Source organism: Emydura macquarii, unplaced genomic scaffold (genome assembly GCF_026122565.2).
Source record: "Emydura macquarii macquarii isolate MOO-44397 ecotype Brisbane River unplaced genomic scaffold, CSIRO-AGI_Emac_v2 contig_6, whole genome shotgun sequence".
NCBI classification, from domain to species: domain Eukaryota; kingdom Metazoa; phylum Chordata; order Testudines; family Chelidae; genus Emydura; species Emydura macquarii.
Window position 1 is genome coordinate 1294212 of NW_027130143.1, and position 23153 is coordinate 1317364.

The following is a 23153-nucleotide window of genomic DNA, read 5'->3' on the forward strand; positions in this document are numbered from 1 at the left end:
AGTCCTGAACCTGTTCTTTTAGCACTGGGGGTTGCTTACTGCCTCCCCATACTGTGCTGCCCAGTGCAGTAGTCTGGGAGCTGACTTAGTCTGTGAAGACAGAGGCAAAAAAAGCATTGAGTACTTCAGCTTTTTCCATATCATCTGTCGGCAGGTTGCCTCTTCCATTCAGTAAGGGGCCTATGCTTTCCTTTACCTTCTTCTTGTTGCTAATATACCTATAGAAACCTTTCTTGTTACCCTTTACATCCCTTGCTAGCTGCAACTCCAATTGTGCTTTGGCCTATGCTCGAGCAATATTTTTATACTCCTCCCTTGTCACCTATCCAAGCTTCCACTTCTTGTAAGCTTCCTTTTTGTTCTTAAGGTCACCGAAGATTTCTCTGTAAGACAAGCTGGTCACCTGCCATATTTGCAATTTTTTCTGTACGTTCGGTTGGTTTGTTGCTGCACCCTCAATAAGGTTTCTTTAAAATACAGCCAGCTCTCTTGGACACCTTTCCCCTCCTATTAGCCTCCCAGGGGATCCTGGCCATGAGTTCCCTGTGGGAGTCAGAGTCTGCTTTTCTGAAGTCTAGGGTCCCTATTCTGCTGTTCTTGTTTCTTCCTTGTGTCAGGATCCTGAACTCAACCATCTCATGGTCACTACTGCCATGTGTTGCAGGGTCGATTGAAGAAAGATTGAGCTGGGTGGAGTGATAAGGAGCATTTATTTGGTTACAGTCTCTAGTCCACGCGTTCCCTTCGCCTCGTGACCAACGAAGTGAGCCCCGAGTTAACTACTTTACAACTTTTTATCTAAAATAATATGTAAATACACCCACTTCTACAACACCCCATAAAACCCCTATTTGGTGATATAAATGGTTATAAAATGAATATTAATGGCTATAGGAGGCATATAATTATACTCGTCCCTGTTTATTATTTACTACTTAACCTGCATGGCATATGCATTTTTGCCGTGAATTTGGCCATCTCGACAGCAGGAATGATCATAAATTTCCTTAACGAACCATCTGCAAGGAAAGAACAAGGGAGAGATATCCCGAGCTTTCTCTAACAGGCATGCTGTCTGAGAAAGAAGAGATAACACACTTCCAGATGGTGAGGGAAGGAATAGAAGGGGGGACATGGCCTGTCCATATTATAACCCCGTTACCATGGTATCTATTGGTCAGGTCATTTTGCCCTGCTTCGGCGTTTACTTCCCTCCTCCCAACTCCAAGGCTAGGAAGTTGCTGTGTGATCAGCGCATGATTATTGCTTGTGTAGCACACGGCCTTTTTAGCCCAAGCCAGGGGTCCCGCAGAGGACAATTTGTGTCCAAAGCCTGGGCCCAATTCCCAGCCCCCGAGGAATTTGGCCCAGTACTGACCTCCTTTGTCCCCGTGCCCACACCATGATCACCAGGCAACAACCAACTTCTAGTCAAATAATTAACTCATCTTTACCCATCAGAATTATCTCTAAAACAGTTACCTCATGTTGAGTATCTCTTGTGTTACAAAGTTATCATGCAGAAACTCTAATGCCTTTTAACTATTGGCTGCATCAGACCTTCAGCATGTCTCCCTACTTGATATGCTTCATAACAACAGTCTTCTTTCCACACATTACAGACAGGGTGCTTGAGGAGTAACTCATCGTATTCTCTAGTTTGATTTGGTGCTCTGGAACCCGCCCCCTTCAGTAGTCCCTCCTGGGCTTTGTTAGTTAGCATACTGATCCATGCATATTCAAGATCCTTTGGTTCATAGCTTCTAAGTTGAGAAGGCACCATTGTGATCATCTAGTTTGACCTTCTGAATAGCACAGGCCATAGAACTTCCCCCAAATAATTCCTAGAGCATATCTTTCAGAAAAACATCTAACCTTGAATTAAAAATTGTCAGTGATGGAGAATTCATCACTGAGTTCTGAGTTATCAAAAACTCTAGAAGAGGTAATAGTGTCTTTAATGTAGTCACCCCCTTACCTCATTTACCCACTCTAGCCTTCCTGAACAGATTGTAGCCAGTGATTTTTACCATTCCAAGTATGTAAACTGTCCCACAAGGTTTCAATAATGCCAATTATATCAATTTTTTTCTCATCAGTGAGAATTTCCAATTCATCTTGGTTGTTTTCCAGAATTGGTATATAAGCAACAGAAAAACTTCTCTTCACATTCTTTATTACCCTGGTTCAATTTGTTCATGACACATTGAGTGTGAGTTTATACCACATTTGCCTCTTTAGCACCCTCCCCTTGCTTTGTTAGTATGATTAGAGCCATGTACAGTGAATATTTAGATAGACTTGTATCTTTAATATCGGCTCCTTGCTTGTGGAACTGGTGGCTACTGTTCCAGATTTCATGTCAAAATTGAAGAGATGGTTCTTGTTATTTTAATTTTAAAATGTTCTGGTCTTTTGTAAAGGATACTAGAAATAATGTATTATTATTGTGTGAAAGGGGACTCTAAAGAGAGATCTGTTTGTGAGGAGGAGAAACTGGGTGTGAGACGAGAGGCTGGAATGGAATTTCTAAGGTAGAGAGGATTATTGCCCCTTTTACCTATGATTCTTCTCTGTCATGTAATAGGGCAGTTTCTGTGATACCAAAATCTCCATGTGTGTTTTTATACAAAGTTATCCAAGACTTTGACTAAGTCACCTTGAAGCCATGGAGAGGAGCATATCACAATTCTAACTCTTCATTTTTTACTGCAAGCACTATAACCTTCAGCCTTTTTGGCCAGAAAGGTGGAATAACATCTTCATGTAAAATTAGACCAATGCATGGAAAACAAGGGCAATATGAAGGCAGTTCCTCCTGCCAGTTATCTGATTATCTCTCTCACCCTTTCTGATATGCCTCCTGAAATAGCAGTGCTTTGCTAGATTATCCTTCACCTTCTTTCCATTTTGAGGATACTGTTTATATCATTGAGGCTTTAAGGTTTCTAAGTCAGCATCAGAGCAGATTAATAACTGTAATTGGCTTCTGGGAGGGTATATCCCTCACTTAAATTAGCTGATGTTGAGAGTGAAGGTGGAAGGCAGCAAGCAGAGATTACTTTGAGAACTGTAGGAGGAAGAAGGTGATTCCAGAGGCTCTTAGCATCCCACCACACAAATGGGGAACAGTGGTAGCTCCACAGTTGATGATCTGCAAGCTGTTGAGATACACCATTGGTACAAAAAGTTTATGACAGAGTGTCCATCAGGACAGCTGACTGAGCATGAATTTAAACAGTTTTTTGGGCTTCGAGGGCTGGATCCAGCGGCCAGTGAGTACATTGAACAGATGTTCCGCACTTTTGATATGAATAAGGTATGTTCTTACCCAATGGGAAACTTACAGACAGCCTTGTACTGCTCACAAAGAAACCAAAGTATCACAGTTAGTGCATTTCTGATTTTTCTTCCAAATCTTGGTGAGCAAAATGCTTTGGCGGGGAAGCAAACTTAAAAACTTCTAAATGCAAGAAATGTTGCTTAGGGAAAGAGATGGAGTTTAGGATATTAGAAAAAAGAGAGGAGCCTGACTTTCACATTGCTCTGGCAGGGTTTGTATATTCCATGGACCCTGTGTATCTGTAGTGTGTAGAAACGCAAAGTTGTGGATTTTATGTTCCTTTTTGTTTCCTTGCATGATTCTCGGGTAAGAGAGGTACCCGTATATTCTGCTATGGCACTTCATTGCCTGTCTGTCCTGAGTTTGTTCACCTGCATAATGAATCCTCTTCTTAGGTTCTTGTCATAAGCTGCAATGCATCTCTCCTGCTTGGCTTATAGAGCATTGCAGGAAGTGGATGTAGGTTGAATCAGGCTCTTTTCAGCTCTTTTATTACAGTCCTGTAGTTTTCCCAGTATCAGATAGATATCACTAGAGAATATGGGAACTATAAAATAGATTTATTTGTAAACTTTACAAAATGGGATAATTTCCAGATTGTTGGCAATTGAAATGAATGTCGTATGGGTGTGTAGGGGGTCCATCTTAGGGTTTTCAACAGAGGATAGGAAAATGGGGTCTGGAGTACTTCGGAAGCAAGGTCAGATTCCTCCCTGCTGCCAAAAGCCCCTGATTCCAAGGCTGAGGCATTCTACACAGCTATCTCTCTGCTGCAAGTTCCTGATTTTTTTATTGAGGTGGCAGGCTAGAGAGGAGTATGTGTCTGTGGGCCGAGGAGGGAACTAATCTTTGGCAGATGTGAGCTGGATAGATGAATGCAGTCAGGTTGGCAGAGGGAAAGAACAAACACTGGAGGAAGGGGAATCATGTTAGGGGAACATATCAGAAGAGCTTGGAGGAGTTATCAGGTCTTAAGTGCGTCCGTAGGTGTCATTTATTTATAGAGATGCTGAGGCATTACAGCATTTTTGGGAAGTACCATCAATATACAGCGGAGTGCTTAGAAACTGAAAAGCACCAGAGCTTCCTTGGGTCCCAGCACAACAAAGCTTTGAGCCATTGATTCAGTGGGTCTGGAAATGTAAAGATAGCTGTCTGCTTTCATTTAGAAAACAGCATATCTCTAGCTCCCTTCCTTGTGACAGCAGCATTGAAAACATAAATGGATGTAAATCGAGCTTTAAAGCTGAGAGAGATGAGCAGCTGTACTCCAGCAGCACAGGGCTGAGAGGCTACACAAATATATCATATATCCCAAATAATCACTTCACTGTCCCTTCCTAAAATCCTCTGGTCAGTCCTGTGTCTAGAGTGAATACGGTCAACAGCAAAAATGTTTTGCAGACCCACCCAAAAATGTTAAGACACCTCAGACAAGCCCTTTGCCTTTCCAGAGTCACTTTTTTGAGGTATTTTAGAACTTTGAGAAGTAGTGAAGAAGTGGGATGTTCAGTAAGTGATTATTAATGATAAAATAATATTATCTATATTTCAAAGTGCCTGTCACTATACTGTATAAGTACCAGATTGTGCAGTAAACATTGATTTTTTTAAAAGGGCACCTTCAACTTTAAACCTACTTTTTTTTTTAAATGACTTGAGTATTAAATAAAGCCATAACAACCCTGGAGCAATTGGTGTGAAGCTGAGGTGTGGCAGGTCAGTACAGAGAGCCTCTTATCTCACACACAGTGTATAACAAATCTCCCTTCATACTTATTAAGGAAGCCTAATATGTTAAGCTCTTTTGTAGGGTTATTAGTCCTAGTCCTATGCTCTCTATGTGTAGCTTTGTAGCAATCGCCCATTGCCAAAGATGATGGTGTAAGCACCAAATCTGTCGAGTTACTATGTGTCATGCTGCAACATTGTGAGTGGCTAAAAAGTCCAATTTTCAAGTGACAGTCTTGCCACAGATAATGCAGGCATAAAGCACAGAGCCAGAAGATGAAGCCAGCACACTACTAATGTTTGAGACCTGCTATGCTTGCCTCTTCGCTCTCTTTGCTTTCCTCTTTCAACCACTTCTCTTTAGCCTCTTTGATTCCCTGATACAGCACAGCCCTCCAGTGTAGACTGTTGCTAGCTGCATCTTCTCAGCTTGTAGTGTCAGTGTTGAAAGTTTTCAAGTCCTTCCTGCAAACATCCTTGAACCTGAGCATACATCTGTGGTAATCGGTGTGTTGGTTACCAATGTTTATCAGTGTAGGCTGCGTGCGTGTGTCCCTGTATAGATGCTGTCCCAGCTCTGCGCAGGAAACTGAGACGGCTCTCACGATCGAATGAGTCGACACGACCACAGATTAGCTGAGTAACGAAGGCGCCCAAGCCAGGCTTATTGCGTGCGGCACAATGAGAAATGACTTACAGAGTATCTCTGGGTCAGTTTCATATTGGCGGCGTTACAATGGTCTTGGCCCAACGGCGGGATTTTCCGTTATCCCCTAGACCGGACACCAGTATTCCCTCTGACACCCTCTTTTATACACTGTTACATACACTTTCGGTCTGCCCCCTTTCACGTAGGTAGTTGCCACCCTCCTGACGTAGTCTAATACCACCTTTTTCCGTTGATTGGCTGATTTGGGCACCGCCACTCCATGTATTATTTCTACCCATAAAAGTGTAATTTCAGAGAGTTAGTATCTTGGTACCTCTTATACCCACTACATATTTTAGTAATATTTTGGCAGTCTTACAACCTTGCAGAATCAGCACTTTCCTATACCAGTCTCAGTTAACTTGAGTGACCCCTTATACTTCTGTTCACTCGGCTTTTTCCATTTAGGCCTTAGCCTGTTTTACAGGCCTTAAGCTCTCACTTCTTACTACAACATCATCCTAGCTTCGTAATATATCCATGCATTAGGGATGCAATTAGGGGACATGCTGGTTGGTCACTGTGCAAGGCCAAGTGCTGTGTGCAGAAGGTGCTTACTGCGGGTGCAGGAATATTTAACTTTATATTTTAGACATGAGAGATAAAGAAAAGCAGAGAGGTTAATAGTGGAAACAAATCAATCCCTAGAGTGAGGAGCTGAATTACATAAGTGACTCACCTAACACCAGGATTATCTTGGGGGCACCTGAGAGCCGATTTTCCTGAACATTTTAAGACTCTGAGAACCCTCCTGAGAGCAAATAGGCCAGGAAAAGCTCATTAATTTCTAGTTAAGTTCCATACGTGGAAAGACCTACTATATTAGGTCCCATCTAGTCCGTTCCTCCCATGCCCACAGCTCAGGCTACTGCAGGATTGTTCCCTAGTTGTAAACATCCCATGGGATGGGGCTTCTACTTATTCCCTTGAAAGACAATTCCAAAACCCAGTTGATGTTGCTGTTCAATAGTTTTTTCCTGCTGTTCAAGCTACAACTGCCTTTTACATTCTGTTATGCCTAGGTTTTTAGGAATGAGAGATTCAAATATGGCATTTATTTAATAGCACAAAACAGTGGCCACCGGAACATAGTCCAATATTTCTGGGTGATATCCAGCTGTGAGGTCACCTTCCCTGCTGGTAACAAGAGCCGGTAACCTGATGGCGGTGGATTAAAATAGCAGTGATATATTCAGCAGTATGAGATGCTCATTTAAAGGGGTATGAATCCTCTGTGTGCTTGGATGCCCTTTTTGGGACCAGGACAAAATATTGCATTGATCCTAAGATTTGCTCTGGGTGTCTTGCATTTTGCCTCATACTTGGCACCCCCCATTTAATGTCTCAAAAGGGGGCTGCCTGTCTAGGGCAGAGAGGTGCTGGGTAACTCTGCGGGCAGTTGGCAGAGATCCCACCTGGCCCAACATGAGGAAGTAGTCCCCTTCCTGACACCTCCTGTGGGCAAACTCTTCCTGAGAGACCCAAAGATTTAAAGAGTTTAAGGCCAAAAGGGACAATTAGATCATTTAGTCTGACTTCTTGTATATCACTGGCTATTCGATTTCTCCCACTTACCCCTATATTGATCCCAGTAAGTTAGATATGACTAAAGCATACCTTGTGTTTAGTCAAAGCAGGGTGGATAGAAGTCAGTTTTTTAAAAATTGAAGGATTTTTTATTTAAATCAGATTTTTTAATTTAAATTAAATATATTTTTATTTTTAAAAACAAATCTATTTGAAATTATGGCAATTTATATTAAGGCCTAAAGTTACTATATTCTGTTAAATTAAATAAAAAAATGACAAGCAATACATTTTAGCTGCTGAAGCTTTAAAGAAATTCAGACCACTGAACGTAAGGAAGTCACTGGCTAAACAACATGGAGCCAGAGTTGTTTGACAGCTTTTTCTGCAGGTACAGAGAAAATATTTTCTTTTATTCAGTTTATTCAACTAGTTCAGTTGAATGACTATTTCTTTTGAAGTTAACAAACTGACTGGAATTTAAAAAGCAGGAAGGCGTGTCTTTCAATCCATAAATAAAAATGAGGTGTGAGAGGATGAGATCTACTAGTTCTAAAATCCTGAAAGATGTTGTGACCAGAAACAATCAGTTTAATTAATTAACTATAGGTAATAATTCCTTTGTTTAATAAATCAGTTTGATTTAAATGCAAAACATGTTTTGATAAACTTTTTTTCTTATTTATCAGTCATTTATGGTAGTTTTATTTAACTAATAAAAATAATTTTAAAATGTTGCTTTTGTGCATTTTTAATTGAATTTCAGTTACCATCCAAATGCAACTTGCCACAAATCATAAGTAAAAAATTAATAATCTAGTTAAATAAGAGATGTCATTCAACTTTTTCTAACATTAAAAAGTAAAAATAAAGAATCTGTATATATGCTTAATTAAAAGTCTGTAGATATAGCAAATCATCCTGGTTAGCAAAAAGTGCCAAATTTAGAGTAAATGCTGTATTCAGTTACAAATCCATATATTTTAATATTTACCAACCAATGAGAATCAACCTTTCTTTAGAAAAATAAATAATAGTACCAGTGCAAACAAGATTAAAAATGATTTTTTTAAATCAAGGTTTCCTGCTTGCTGATTCAAATCAAAGTGATCAATCTACTCTGGGTTAATCATATTATCAAGAAAGGCAACTACTCTTGATTTTAAAACATCAAGAGATAGAGAACCCACCACTTCTCTTGGTAGTTTATTCCACTGGTTAATCACCCTCACTGTTAAAAATGTGTGCTTTAATTCTAATTTGAATGTATCTGCCTTCAGCTTCCAGGCATTGGTTCTTGTTATGACTTTCTCTGCTACATTAATGAGCCCTTTAGTACCTGTTGTTTTTGACCTGTGAGGCTACTCATACACAGTAATTAAGTCACCTTTCAACTTTCATTTTGAAAAACTAAACAAATTGAGATCTTTGTCTCTTACTATAAAGTACTTATTCCAGCCCTCAGATCATTTTGTAGCTCTTTTCTGCACCTTCTCCAATTTTGTTAACATTTTAAAAATGTGGGCACCAGACCTGTATGCAGTATCCTGGCATCAGTCTCACCAATAACATAATACCATATACAGAAGTAAAATCACCTCCTTATTCCCACCCCTCTATTTAAACATCCAAGAATCACATAAGCCCTTCTTTTGCCACAGCATTGGATTGGGTGCTCATGTGCAGTTGCTTGTTTATTATAACCCCTAAATAAGAACATAAGAACGGCCATATTGGGTCAGACCAATGGTCCATCTAGCCCAGTATCCTGTCTTCCAACAGTGGCCAATACCAGGTGCTTCAGAGGGAATGAATAGAACAAGTAATCATCAAGAGACCCATCCCGCCAGCCATTCCTGTCAGCCATTCCCTGCTATCCTGGCTAATAGCTATTGATGAACCTATCCTCCATGAACTTATCTAGTTCTTTTTTTAACCCTGTTGTAGTACTGTCTTGGCCTTCACAACATCATCTGGCAAGGAGTTCCAGGGGTTGACTCTGTGTTGTGTGAAGAAATACTTCCTTTTGTTTGTTTTAAACCTGCTGCCTATTAATTTCATTTGGTGACATGGTGTTATGAGAAGTTATAACACTTCCTTATTTACTTTCTCCACACCAGTCATGATTTTATAAACCTCTATCATGTCCCCCCTTAGTCATCTTTTTTCCAAGCTGAAAAGTCCCCAGGCTTATTAATCTCTACTTATATGTAAGCTTTTCCATACCCCTAATCATTTTAGTTGCCCTTTTCTGTACCTTTTCCAATTCCATTATATCTTTTCCAATAAATCCTTTTCAGTCACTGATTTTCAGGAGACAGTTGCTCATTCTGTAGGTATGACCATCTGTGTGTGTGCAAGTAAGTGGGCCACCACAGCCCTGACTACAACAGGATGAATATGGGAGGGGATCTTCTGCTGAGAGGGGTGCGTTGTTATTGAAATGTATAGTGTGGGTTGTCTTGCTGTGGGTTCCCAAATGGAATGAGAACAAAGGATGGCTGGATAAGGAAGGATGGGACTGGAGAAAGGGGATTAGATAGTGAGGTGTGAGAGATATACAGTCAAGGCCGTGGAAGAGAGGGAGGGTAGTGATGGCAGATGGGTGCATTGAGTAAGGTGACAATTTTCCCTGAAAGGGGATGTCGGTGGGTTGCGATAACATACTTATTAGGACAAATCTTGTGTAATAATAAGATGTTATGCATTAATTATTAATATCCCAGAACACTTCTGTGTCATGGGCTCTCCAAACAGGAGAGAAGGGAGGGTCGTTGCCCTGAGGAGTTCACAGTCTAAAGATGGACAAGGGGAACGGTCACATCATATGTTGGATGCTCAAGGTGGTGATTGAAGAAACCCACCCTGGATACATAGGTTCTAGCTACCTAGTGCCCGGTATTAAACCTTGCTTCTTGAACAAGTTCATAGTGAAGGCTAACTCATGGTCATTGACTTGAAGACACTATCCTAGACTCTTTTTATGTCTTATGTTCTTAAAAGCTCATCCTTCAGGGTTTCAGCCAACCATCTGCAGGGGAGCAGAAGGGATTTCTCCTCCCCCTCAGAATGTATTCTGGGTTTTGTTTTTACCTCCTTCCTCTGAAGCTTTAGAGAATGCCACAGCTGAAGATGGGACTTAGATCAGGAAGGCCACAGCTCTGAGTTGGCTCTCAGCATTCTTTCTTGCAGCGGCTTGGCTGGTCTGGGCTAGTTCTTGCTCTGATGCTTAGGTGAGGTTGGGCAGGAATTTACCCCAGTGCTTTGGGCAATTTTCAGCTTCTACTGCAGTGTGTGGGTGCAGATCACTTGCCAGGATTATCTGGTATATCTCATGTAACCATTTCCCTGCCTTTGCGGGGGCCTCAGTGCCCTCCTATTCTTTGCCTGTGGCACCGTGGTGGTCTTCACTCGTTGTGGGCATTGCACAGTGGTCAGAGTTTAGACCCTTTGACCTGCAGAGGGGGTTTTGGTACAGGAACCTGGGCCCTCCCAATCTACTGGGCTTTGTCCCAAGGCCCTGTGAGGGCAACGAAAAGGCCTGATACCCAAGAGCGCCTTAAGGCTCCCCTCCCTAGGCCATTTCCTACCACCATTCTGTTGTCAGGAGTTGGCTGCATGAGTGTTTTTTCAGTGTGCTGTGCTGGCTTTGGCGAAGTAGCCAATACAGCAGACCTCAATAGAACTACCCAATAAATCCACAGACCCAATTCAGCGGTGAAGGCACTCGGCCAGGTTTATTGTCGACGAAGCACAGTGCTATTGCCCTGGCTCAGTGGTTACAGGTACACTAATGTATGTATGCTTGTGACAATGGACCAGCTCAGTGAATGGCGGGATTCTCCATTCCCCCTAGGCTAGTCAAAGACACACCCTCTCAGGTCCTCTTTGGTACACTGATACAAATAAATTACATAGTGCCCCTCTGATGAGTGAGATACCACCCTTTACCATGTACAGAATGTTTCAATCAAAACCTCTCTATCCATCACCTTGTCATCCTGACCTTATCTTTAAGAGGGGTCAGTGTGTCCTCATTATCTTTGGGGAGTGAGCTTGTACCATTCCTAATATTTGGGGTGTTCTGGTACCATCTTTTCTGGAATGTGCTTGTATGAATGTTCTGTGTCTAGTCCTTCTTTAGAAATATGTGTCTTTTGCAGTGCCAGCTCTGTTCTTGCCAGATTCTGTGAACTTGCCCGCAGGTTCACAGTTTGACTTATGCTAACTTTGCTCTCTAACAGCGGGGTCCAACTACTACTTTGACTCAGGCCTCAAGCCTCATACCCGGCCTGTTATATTAGGCCTCATGTCTCAGGCTTTCATATTCTACTACATCCCCCCACTTTTTTGTCTTTTTATGGGGAGGATGTTTTACCCATCATCCCAGAAAAGCATAATATTTTGACTGAAGGTGACCCAGTGAGCTAAACACTGTTATATGGCCACCTTTTATTACCATCCACACACTCATGCCCCATCTGTCCCTTAGTCTGTATAGTCCCTCATATGACTGATGGACAGATTTTTTTTATCTTCCAGTTAGTTTTAATCCCTTATGGTGGGCCTGGGAATATTAGGCCCGGCACTATAAATGGGGATTCAGAGTTGTGCTTTGAGAACTTTTGGGTTATATTATTATAAACGAGGCCACTTAGCTGGTCTTCAGTCAGGATTGTAGATGTAGTTGATGTTGTGCCACCTCCCTCACTGGATGGCTGAGAAACTTGGTGGACTGAAATACAGAATGTATGGGCTACAGATTCTTTAGACACAGGAGAGATACAGACTTCACTAGATTAGGACACATTAAACAATACCCAATACCTCAGGAAGCAAAGGAATCACTAAGACAACTCATAGAAGAACTGGAAAAGCGCCTAATGTGACACCAATCTTGCCAATAAAAAAGCCAGACAGAACCTGGAGATTAACTATTGACTATCGAGGATTAAACAAAACTGCTAAAAGGAGGGCTAACATGTTAGCTACTCATCCTGAGCTACTAGATGTAGTGTCCCCCAAGATGAAGTGGTTTTGTGTTCTGGACATGGCAAATGGTTTTTGGAGTTTACCTTTAAGCCAGAAATTTTAGTATCGAACAGCTTCTGTATTTCAAGGTACTCAGTATTGTTGGACTGTCTTGCCTATGGGATACTCTGGTGGTCCTGCAATATTCCATGGTGCTGTAAGAAACATGCTGGAAATGGAAGGATTGTTACAAACAGGGAAAATAGTTCAGTATGTGGACAATATCTTGATTGTAAACAAGAGAGAAGAGGAGCATGAAGGGTTAGTAAAACGCTTACTGTTTTGCTGCCAGGCATACGGTTTGAAACTTAACCGCTCTAAGTCCCAAATCAAACAGAGAGAGGTGCAATATCTCAGAACTAGACTCGGTGCAGAGGAGCGATCAGTGGATAAAGAGAAATTTAAGTGTATTATTAACCTCCCCATGCAAGTGGATACGAAATCTTTGCAATCTTTTCTGGCTCTCACTAACTTCGGCCGAGATTATGCCAAAAATTTTGGGATATTCCAAAAAAGCTTGACCCGTATATGAGGTACTTAAAAGACATTAACCGAGGAACATCAGGACTGAGGAAGCGACTAGTGCATTGGAAAGCTTGAAGAAGTGGTTCATGGAAGTGCCTACTTTGGCCACCCCTAACAATGAGTTCCCCTCTGTGTTGTATCCTAGAGTTAAAAATTTCTGTATTGTCAGCATGATCACTCAGGATACTGGAGCTGGGGAAAGACCTGTTGCATACTATAGCAGAGCCTTGACAACCACAGAAAGCAAACTGGGAGCTTCTGAGCAAAAAGCTCTTACTGCCTACTGTACATTATAAAAATCACCGACAATTATCAGAACAAGTAAAGTAACTGTTAAGTTATTATGCTCTGGGAAAACTACTGAATCAAGAAAATTTATCTAAAGGCAACATGAGAGTGGGTAAGGCTATACAATGGGTCTTTCCTCTCATGACAGAAAATGTTCAATTAGTTACCCTGAAGGAACCTTAAATATCTGTATGGGAGCTGACCATAATTGGTCAGGAATATGTTTGTGAGCCCCAGGAGGAATTTAAAGTGTGCCCTGTCTTTAAGGCAACTCCGATTAAATAAATAATTGGAAAAATAATTTGGTTTGTGAATGGCAGCTCATATTATAAGAAAGGAAAATGAGTTACAGGATTTGCAGGGATATGCCTTACCGGAGATTGGCAAGTAAAAGATTCTTTTCACCATAAATTAGAAAAAGGAGGCACTCAATATGCAGAGGTATCAGCGGTTGTAAATGTGCTAAAAAGAATAAAAATCATACAATCCAAAATAGTTATTGATACTGACTCCAGTTAAGTTTATAAGGCACCACCATATATCTTCCATGGTGGAATACCATAGATTTCATAGGAACAGATGGATCTGAAATTAAACATAAAGCCCTATGGCAATGGATGGAAAAATTAGTAATACATTTCAAAAAGATCAAAATGGTTAAAATAAAGGCACACAAAAGAAAAGATCCCTTGAAATGGGGAAATGATCAAGCTGACATACTAGCCAAAGAAAGCCACTGTCATGGGTACAACTTGGGATGCTATGCCCATGTCAGTAATCACCCAAGCACAAGCAAAACAAAAGTTAAAAACTGATGAGGATAACCAACAGGGGTTGCAAGTATTACAAAACATGCTAGGGAAAGACGAGCTAATACTGCAATGGATTGCAAACTGCCCCCCAAAGTGGTATGGTGTTCCTTTTAAGAAAGGTTAATTATGGTGAAACCAGACAGTAAATGGGTCTTAGCCATACCCCAGCAACTGCAGCACCTCCTTTTAGAATGGATATGTGGTTCTGTTATGGGGGGACACCCTAAATTGGAAGAGGCATTGGAAAAATTTAAAAAGATGGGCTGGCGGCCTGGAATGAAAGAGGATTTGAATGTGCATATTTATAGCTGTTTAACACATGCGAAACATGATCCTGCGAGAAGAAAAAGGTGATGAAAATTAATTCCCCAAGCTTTAAATGGTCCCTTGCAGCATTTGCAGGTGGATTTTGTGGGGCTGAGAAAGAACAGGCTTCTCTTTGTAATTGTAGATAGCTTCAGCAAATGGGTGGAAGCATTTCCCACTAAGAAGAAAACAGTCAAGCAGCTACAAAAATTCTAATAACAGAAATTTTCCTTAAATGGGGTTTACCATAAAGTATTCATTCTAATTATTGACTTGCATTTCTTGGTAGAGTATACCTAGACATGAGTACATGGTCCAATGTTCCCCAACTGCTACACATCCCATACTACCTTCAGGCTGGAGGGCAAGTAGAAAGAATGAGTAAGTCCCTTAAAATTGAATTATCCAAGGTATGTAATAAGCTGGGAACAAACTGGGATATGGTGCTCCTTTGGGTACACATGAGAATCCAGAGCTGTCCCAACCGCATAACAGGAGTTAGTCCTTCAGAGGTGCTTTTTGGAAGACTCATGCCCAGCTGGGAAAATTTACTGTATCCTCCAGATTGGGAAGCTATGCAAACACTGGCAACAACAACCTGGATAAACAATCTCAAATACTGGTAGGGTAGAGTTCAAGGAGCAGCTGCAGCGCAACAAGCTGCAGAACAGCAAAAAATGAATCAAGCATTTGATGAGACCAGTAATATCAAGCAGTAGCAAATGGGAAACCAAGTAAAGGTTAAAATTGAACCAGTGCCTAAGAAAACATTCCCAAAAGGTGAATGGCAAGGTCCATGGCAAATTATAGATAAATTAGAATTGTCACAGTGCAAGCATGCCATGCAGCTAAAATAATATACAAGTTAAACTGTATATTACAAGTTTTGTGCTTCCCCTCCCCTCTCCCCCCCCAAATTAAAGGTTACTACCTGAAAGGGGGTTCCAGGGAGGATGGAGCTAGGCTGTTCTCAATGGTAGCAGATGACAGAACAAGGAGCAATGGTCTCAAGTGGCAGTTGGGGAGGTCTAGGTTGGATATTAGGAAAATGTTTTTCACTAGGAGGGTGGTGAAGCACTGGAATGGGTTACCTAGGGAGGTGGTGGAATCTCCATCTTTAGAGGTTTTAAGCTACGGCTTGACAAAGCCCTGGCTGGGATGATTTAGCTGAGGTTAGTCCTGGTTTGAGCAGGATACAGATGTTAAACAACACTGGACCTAGAACAGAGCCCTGTGGAACCCCACTTGAGATCTCCCTGCAATCTATTCCATTAATAGTGACTCTTTGTTTGTATCCACTTAATGTTTGAATTGTAAAAAAACCAGTTTTATATACTTTATTTTTGTATTCTACTTTTATACCTAGTTATATGTTCTGTTTTGTATTAAGCTTTTTAAACTCCATCTTATATGCTAAAAATTCCATCTTAAATTTTTAGTAGCTTTCTCAGCCTTAAAACAGGTACATTTTGCAAATGTTGCAGGTTTTTGCAGCTGTCAGTAAATAATGAAACATTGCTAGCTAGATTCAAAAAATAGTTATTATGGTAATCAGGGGCCCTGTTCAATTAGCAATATAAAAAAATTCTTAATATATCTCAGTGTAAAAAAGGTTAAGCTAATAAAAATGTACTGCAATACGTCATCTTTTTCTTTGTTCTCTTTGTCTAAATACTGTATAAAACTTAATAATGTAAGTCTGTAAGGCAAAAGTCCTCAAAAGCCTTAGGGTAACCAACACTTCTCCAAGCTGCTCGTAATAAACTGCCTCAAAAAACTATGCACTCAAGTCTTTATTTAAAAGGGCCCTAAGCTTTCCTACAACAGTATGTATCCACTTAATGGTAGTTCCCCCAAGCCCGCTTTTTTCCAGCTTACTTATCAGACTGTCTTGTGGGACTGTGTCAAAAGCCTTGCTGAAGTCCAGGTGTATTATGTCCACCTCATTCCCCCTATCCACCAAAACAGATTACCCTGTCAAAGAAGGAAATCAAGCTGGTTTGGCATGATTTATTTTTGGTAAATCCATGCTGGCTTCTAGTGATTATTCCTCAGTCGCCACATATTTGTGAATTGCATGTTTTACACATTCTTCTAGTAGCTTTCCAAGTATTGAAGTCAGGCTGATTGGTCTGTAGTTCTCTGGCTCCTCCGTTTTCTCTTTTATGAATATGTTGAATAGCACTGGTTCCAGTTTTTACAGGTCCAGTGCTCTGGAACCACTCTGGAATAGTCCCTGGGCCAGACCTCTCCACCACCTTAGGTTCTCATTCTTGTGGTAGGGTAAACCACTTGGCTTCACAGCCTCCTTAGACTGAACCTTGGAGCCTTTAGCACCTCTGCTTCACACCATGAGCTCCCTTCAATGAGTCCACCTGAGTTGAACACCTGAAAGAGACTTGTACACCCAAAGGGAACGATGCACCCCCACCTTCAGCATCTGCAGTGACTCTCAGCCAGCATTGTAAAAGCAGTAGCATTTATTTGATGGCTGGAACACAGCATAGAAAGTTCATGGTTAGCATAGAGGACAGAAAGTTAAAGCTCAGTCCATCTTGGTCAGCCCCAAGCCCAGTGCCCTCTGACCCCTCTTTTGTCCCATTTTAGGAGAGTCTCAAGCTTCCAGCAGCCCACTCTGAACAACCCCCCACCTGGCTCCTCCTCAGTCATCACCCATCAGACCTCCTCCTCATTATTTTTAGTAAAAGTCACGGACGGGTCACAGGCACCCATTAATTTTTGCTTATTGCCTGCAACCTGTCCGTGACTTTTACTAAAAATAACTGTGACAAAATACTTATTGTTCAATTTATCAATTTGTTCCAAAACCTTCTCTATTGATACCTCAACTTGGGACAGTTCCTCAGATCTGTCACCTAAAAAGAATGGCTCCCATGTGGGAATCTTCCTCAGATCATCTGCAGTGAAGACTGATGCAAAGAATTCATTTAGCTTCTCCGCAATGGCCTTGTCTTCCTTGAATGCTCCTTTAGCACTTCAGTCATTCACTGGGTCCACTGATTGTTTTGCTGTATTGTGTCTTTTGCTAGTTGCTCTTCAAATTATTTTTTGGCCTGCCTAATTATACTTGTACACTTGACTTGCCAGCATTTATGTTCCTTTCTATTTTCCTCAGTAGTATTTGACTTCCAATTTTTAAAAGATGCCTTTTTGTCCTTAACCACCTCTTTTACTCTGTTGTTTAACATGGTGGCTTTTTTTTTTTTTTTTTTTTTTTTTTTTTTTGCCTTACTGGTTTTCTCTTTTTTTTTTTTTTTTTAATTTTGGGTATACATATAGTTTGAGTCTCTAATATGGTGTTTTAAAAAAATATCGATGCAGCATGCAGGCATTTCACCCTTGTGACTGTTCCTTTTAATTTTTGTTTAACTAACCGCCTTAAATTTGTGTAGTTCTTCTTTTTTAAGTTAAATGCTACTGTGGTGAGTTTCTCGGTATTATCCCCTCTACAAGGATGTTAAATGTAAGTTACATTATGGTGTGTATTACTGAGTGGATCAGCTATATTCACCTCTTCGACCTAATCCTATGCACCACTTAGGACTAAATCAAGCATTACCTCTCCCTTTGTGCATTCCAGGACTAGCTGCTCCAAGAAGCAGTCATTAATGGTGCTTAGAAACTATCTTTGTATTCCATTCTGAAGTGACATGTTTCCAGTCAATCTGGGGATAGTTGAAATTCCCCATAGTTATTGTTTTTTTGTTTTTGTTTTAGTAGCCTCTCTAATTTCCTGGAGCATTTCACAGTCACCATCACCATCCTGGTCAGGTGGTCAATAGTATATTCCTACTGCTATACTCATTATTCAAGCACAGAATCTCTGTCCCTAGAGATTCTATGGTACTGTTTGATTTTGTTTAAGATTTTTACTATATTTGACTCTATGCAGTCTTTCCTATATATTTTGTACCCTAGTATTGTCATGTCCCATTGATTATCATCATTCCACCAAGTTTCTGTGATGTGTATTATATATCAATATCCTCATTTAATACCAGGCACTCAAGTTCACCCATCTTATTATTTAACTATTAAGTAAAAGAGCAATGGTGTTAGAATACAGTGCAAAGTGTCTGTGTATGTTACACCGACATCTACTATGTATCACAGGAGAGTTAAACTGTAACCCCAGAGGCTCACATCTTCAGTAGGATTCTGGGAGAGTGTGTGTTTAAGCTATGGGGGAATCTGAAGCACTGAGTATAGATAGCTTGACAGCAGCTTTCTGTCACGGATCTGCTTCCATACCCACTGCCAGCCATCCACCAGACTGCTATGAGAGGAATCCAAGCATATGGATCTTCAGATATTTTAAGCCTCCCAGAGCTTTAACAGAGCCCAATCTTGTGGCACATTCTCAAAGTGCAGAACCTCTTTCTAATTCTCCTTCCTGGGAGCTAGAACCTGCTGTCCACCCACCTACCCTCTGGGCTCAATGCTGACCCTTCAGACTACCCACCATTTAAACACACCTCCCAGAACTTACACCCCAAGGTGTAAGTCTTCTAGGTTACTCTTTAATTCTCTCAGAAGGTACATGATAGTTATGAAGCATATAACACACACAAACATTTTTTACCAGATTTGAACACCATTGCTGTTTGAATCATATAATACATAGGAGAGTACAGATAATCCAAAATATTAAACTTTACACTCTTTTCCCTGCCTCAATCTCCTCATGACGCCAGAGCTTTCTTTGGGCTGGGGTTAAGGCTGTCTGGAGCCATTCAGCTACTTTCTGTTCCAGTGCATGCTCTGTATGCTGAAACATGGAGTCTCCTCAGCAGCCCCTGTGACCTTCCTTTCTCCTCCTGCCCACAATTTCCTGGGTGTTGCTCTCCCTGTCTTCCCCCTGAGAATCCTAATTTAAACCCCAGATGGTCACCTGGCTTATTTTATTCTGTATTTGGGCAACTTTCCACTCACTAAACACATTCAACTTTGCCAGAAGCTGGGAAACAGTGATCATTTGATGATTACCAGTTCTGTTAATTCCTTCTGACGTACCTGGCATTGGCAGGATACTGGCCTAGATGGACCGTTGGTCTGACCCAGTGTGGCCATTCTTACGTTACCCCCCGCCCTTCAAAAAAAAAAGGGAAGTACTTTCTCCCTGCTTGGCAAATCCACTTAGCATATAGAATCATAGAAGATTAGAGTTGGAAGGGACCTCAGGAAGTATCTAGTCCATTACAACATCTATTATCCATTCAAAGCATCATCATTTACATTAACATTTATACTAAGTATTCTCCATTGCCTCTGGTCTAGGGGCGACATGCTTTTAAGCTGGTAGAATATGGTTACATAGTGGAACTCTCAACAATAAGAGTAAAGATCATTTGTTCAAGAGACAGAACTTTCTTGGAGGGCGTGTGCAAGACTGTGGGCTTGTCTATACTTGAAATGCTACAATGACACATCTGTGCTGCTGCAGCAGTACTGCTGTAGCACTTCACTGTAGACATTACCTATGCAATGAGAGGAGTTCTTTCACCAGTGTAAGTACTTCACCTCCCCAAGAATTCTTCTGTTGACCTAGCACTGTCTACAGTGTGGGTTAGGTTAACTTAACTACACCGCTCAGGGGTATGGATTTGTCACAACCCTGAGTGATTTAGTTAAGCCGACTTAATTTTCTAGTGTAGACCAGGCCTGGTCTCATGGGATTACGCAATAGAATGACCCCCAGCAAACACCCCCAGTCCCAAATGCAACCCTAAGAACTTCAGTCTTATAGAGTGCAGTGCTGCCTACTGGACTCTGAAAGCTCATTGGTTAGTCCATCAATTTATCAAAGAAATTGATATGCACCAGTTCTGTCACTTTAAATGAAGTCTCTACACACACCCAAACCACATGCACTGCTTTGGATAAAACAAACAAATAAGTTTATTAAGTACAGAAAGATTTCCAGTGATTATAAGCCAGAGGAAGGCAGGTCAGATTTAATAAAAAATAAACAAAAGGCAAATTGCATTCTAAACTAAATGTAACACTTTTTTAATAGCCTTACAGTCTTAGATGGGTCCCATCACAGGCTGGTTGGTTGGCCTCCAACCAGGCTCTCCCCTGTGGTCAATGCTTTAGTTACTTAATATTATTCGTAGCTGGATTAGGAGAGAGAGAGAGAGAGCAGGGAGGGAAAGGAGGAGTTTAAGTTCAGCATCAATATGGACACAAGGACAAATGGATATAAACTGGCCATCAGGAAGTTTAGACTTGAAATTAGACGAAAGTTTCTAACCACCAGAGGAGTGAAGTTCTGTAACAGCCTTCCAGGGCAAAAAACCTAGTTGGCTTCAAAACTGAGCTTGATAAATGTACGGCGAGGATGATATGATGGGACAGCCTAATTTGGTAACTGACTGATCTTTGACTACTAGCAGTAAATATGCCTAATGGCCTGTGATGGGGTGTTAGATGGGTGGGTTCTGAGTTACTTCAGAGAATTCTTTCTGCATGTCTGGCTGGTGAGTCTTGCCCGCATGCTCAGGGTTTAGCTGATCACCATATTTGTGGTTGGGAAGGAACTTTCCCCAGGGCAGATTGGCAGAGGTCCTGCTGGTTTTTTGCCTTCCTCTGCAGCAAGGGGCATCAGTCACTTGCTGGTGGATTTGCTGTACCTTGAAGTCTTTAAATCATTATTTGAGGACTACAGCAAGTCCGTCTTAGGTTAGGGGTCTATTACAGGAGTGAGCAGGAGAAGTCCTGTGTCCTGCATTATACAGGAGGTCAGAGTAGATGATCATAATGGTCCCTTCTTACCTTATGGTCTATGAGTCTATAAGCAAGAGTCCAAAATGTCCCCCCTTATCAACATCCATCACCCTCTAAGGCCTCAGCCCCCCTTCAGGGTCAGGTGACCTACAATATTCCTGCATGCTCTTTTCCACATCCTGAGTCAATGAGCATCACCTTAGCTGATGCTTAGGTTAGTCCATTGCTCCTGGAAGAGCTGGGTTGTTTTATGTATGCCCTTAGTGAGGCGTGAATTGCCTCTTTGCTTTTACTGTTTGTCAGGATCTGCCTTAAAACATGTGAGACACATATTTGGGAATACTACATAGCAGAGCTTCATAACCACACATACGACATTGCAACAAACATACTACTATAACAACAATGTTCATCATGTTATGAGTATTCCAGAAACACCTTACATGACATACTTTGCATTAAACAATACACAGTTACACTATAAGGGTGAACATGAATGATACACAAGCACACCATAAGGGTATACATGAGGTGCACTGTGTCACACACAACAACCAGTATATTTATTTTAAAAAAACAAGCCACACACCACCAAAATAAGACACTCCATTGCACGTGCTGCTTCCTGTGCAATGAAGGCAAACACACAACAGATGTGTAGTCACATTGCTTAATGTGCGACTGGAAGATGCACAGATGCTATAGTGAGGAGTGCAGTATAAGACTGATTAGAATAGAATAATGAATACATATACAGAGCGGCATTTATCATACAGTAGTTTTCATAAGAGCACCTTCATAATATTAACCAGAATTCATAAACTGTAGAGACAGAGCACCAAAATCATCACAGATAGGAGGAAAGCACAAAATCATCACAGATACGGGGAAAGCACAAAATCATCACAGATATGGGGAAAGCGGTGGACGTGATATACCTTGACTTTAGCAAAGCTTTTGTTATGGTCTCTCACAGTATTCTTATCAGCAAGTTAAAGAAGTATGGGTTGGATGAATGGACTATAAAATGGATAGAGAACTGGCTAGAACATAGGGCTCAATGAGTAGTGATCAATGACTCCATGTCTAGCTGGCAGCCAATCACAAGTGGAGTGTGTTTTGTTCAACATCTTCATTAATGATCTGGAGGATGGGGTAGATTGCACCCTCAGCAAGTTTGCAGATGACACTAACCTAGGGGGAGTGGTAGATACCCTGGGAGGTAAGGATAGGATACAGAAGGACCTAAACAAACTGGAGGATTGGGCCAAAAGAAATCTGATGAAGTTCAACAAGGACAAGTGCAGAGTCCTGCACTTAGGACGGAAGAATCCCATGCACAGCTACAGACTGGGGACCGACGAGCTAGGTAGCAGTTCTGCAGAAAAGGACCTGGGGGTAACAGTGGATAGGAAGCTGGATATGAGTCAGCAGTGTGCCAAGAAGGCTAATAGCATATTGGGCTGCATTAGTAGGAGCATTGCCAGCAGATTGCAGGAAGTGATCATTCCCCTCTATTTGGCATTAGTGAGGCCGCATTTGGAGTATTGTGTCCAGATTTGGGCCCCCCACTACAGAAAGGATGTGGAGAAGTTGGAGAGAGTCCAGCGGAAGGCAACAAAAATGATTAGGGGGCTGAAGCACAAGACTTATGAAGAGAGGCTGAGGGAACTAGGCTTGTTTAGTCTGCAGAAGAGAAGAATGAGGGGGGATTTGATAGCAGCCTTTAATTACCTGAAAGGGGGTTCCAGGGAGGATGGGGCTAGGCTGTTCTCAGTGGTGGCAGATGACAGAACTAGGAGCAGCAATCTCAAGTTGCAGTGGGGGAGGTCTAGGTTGGACATTAGGAAAAAGTTTTTCACCAGGAGGGTGGTGAAGCACTGGAATGGGTTACCTAGGGAGGTGGTGGAATCTCCATCTTTAGAGGTTTTTAAGCTGCGGCTTGACAAAACCCTCGCTGGGATTATTTATCTGAGGTTAGTCCTGCTTTGGGCAGGGGGTTGGACTAGATGACCTCCTGAGGTCCCTTCTAACTCTATGATTCTATTATTCAAGAATGAGTTAGTAAAACTATGGCCTGCATTATATAGGTGATCAAACTTGATCACAGTGGTCCCTTCTGGCCTTAAAATCT

The 23153-nt window shown here is 41.4% G+C and overlaps 1 protein-coding gene across 1 annotated transcript in view; it reads left to right on the forward strand.

The window, feature by feature from the left end:
• Positions 1-3025: 3025 nt before the first annotated feature.
• The window catches only part of LOC137162340 (guanylyl cyclase-activating protein 1-like), a 30029-nt gene continuing 9901 nt past the window's right edge, over positions 3026-23153 (forward strand). Inside the window, exon 1 of the mRNA XM_067562452.1 lies at positions 3026-3319. Within this exon, the coding sequence (XP_067418553.1) occupies positions 3122-3319 (198 nt within the window). The 5' untranslated portion in view covers positions 3026-3121. The remainder of the gene's footprint in view (positions 3320-23153) is intronic.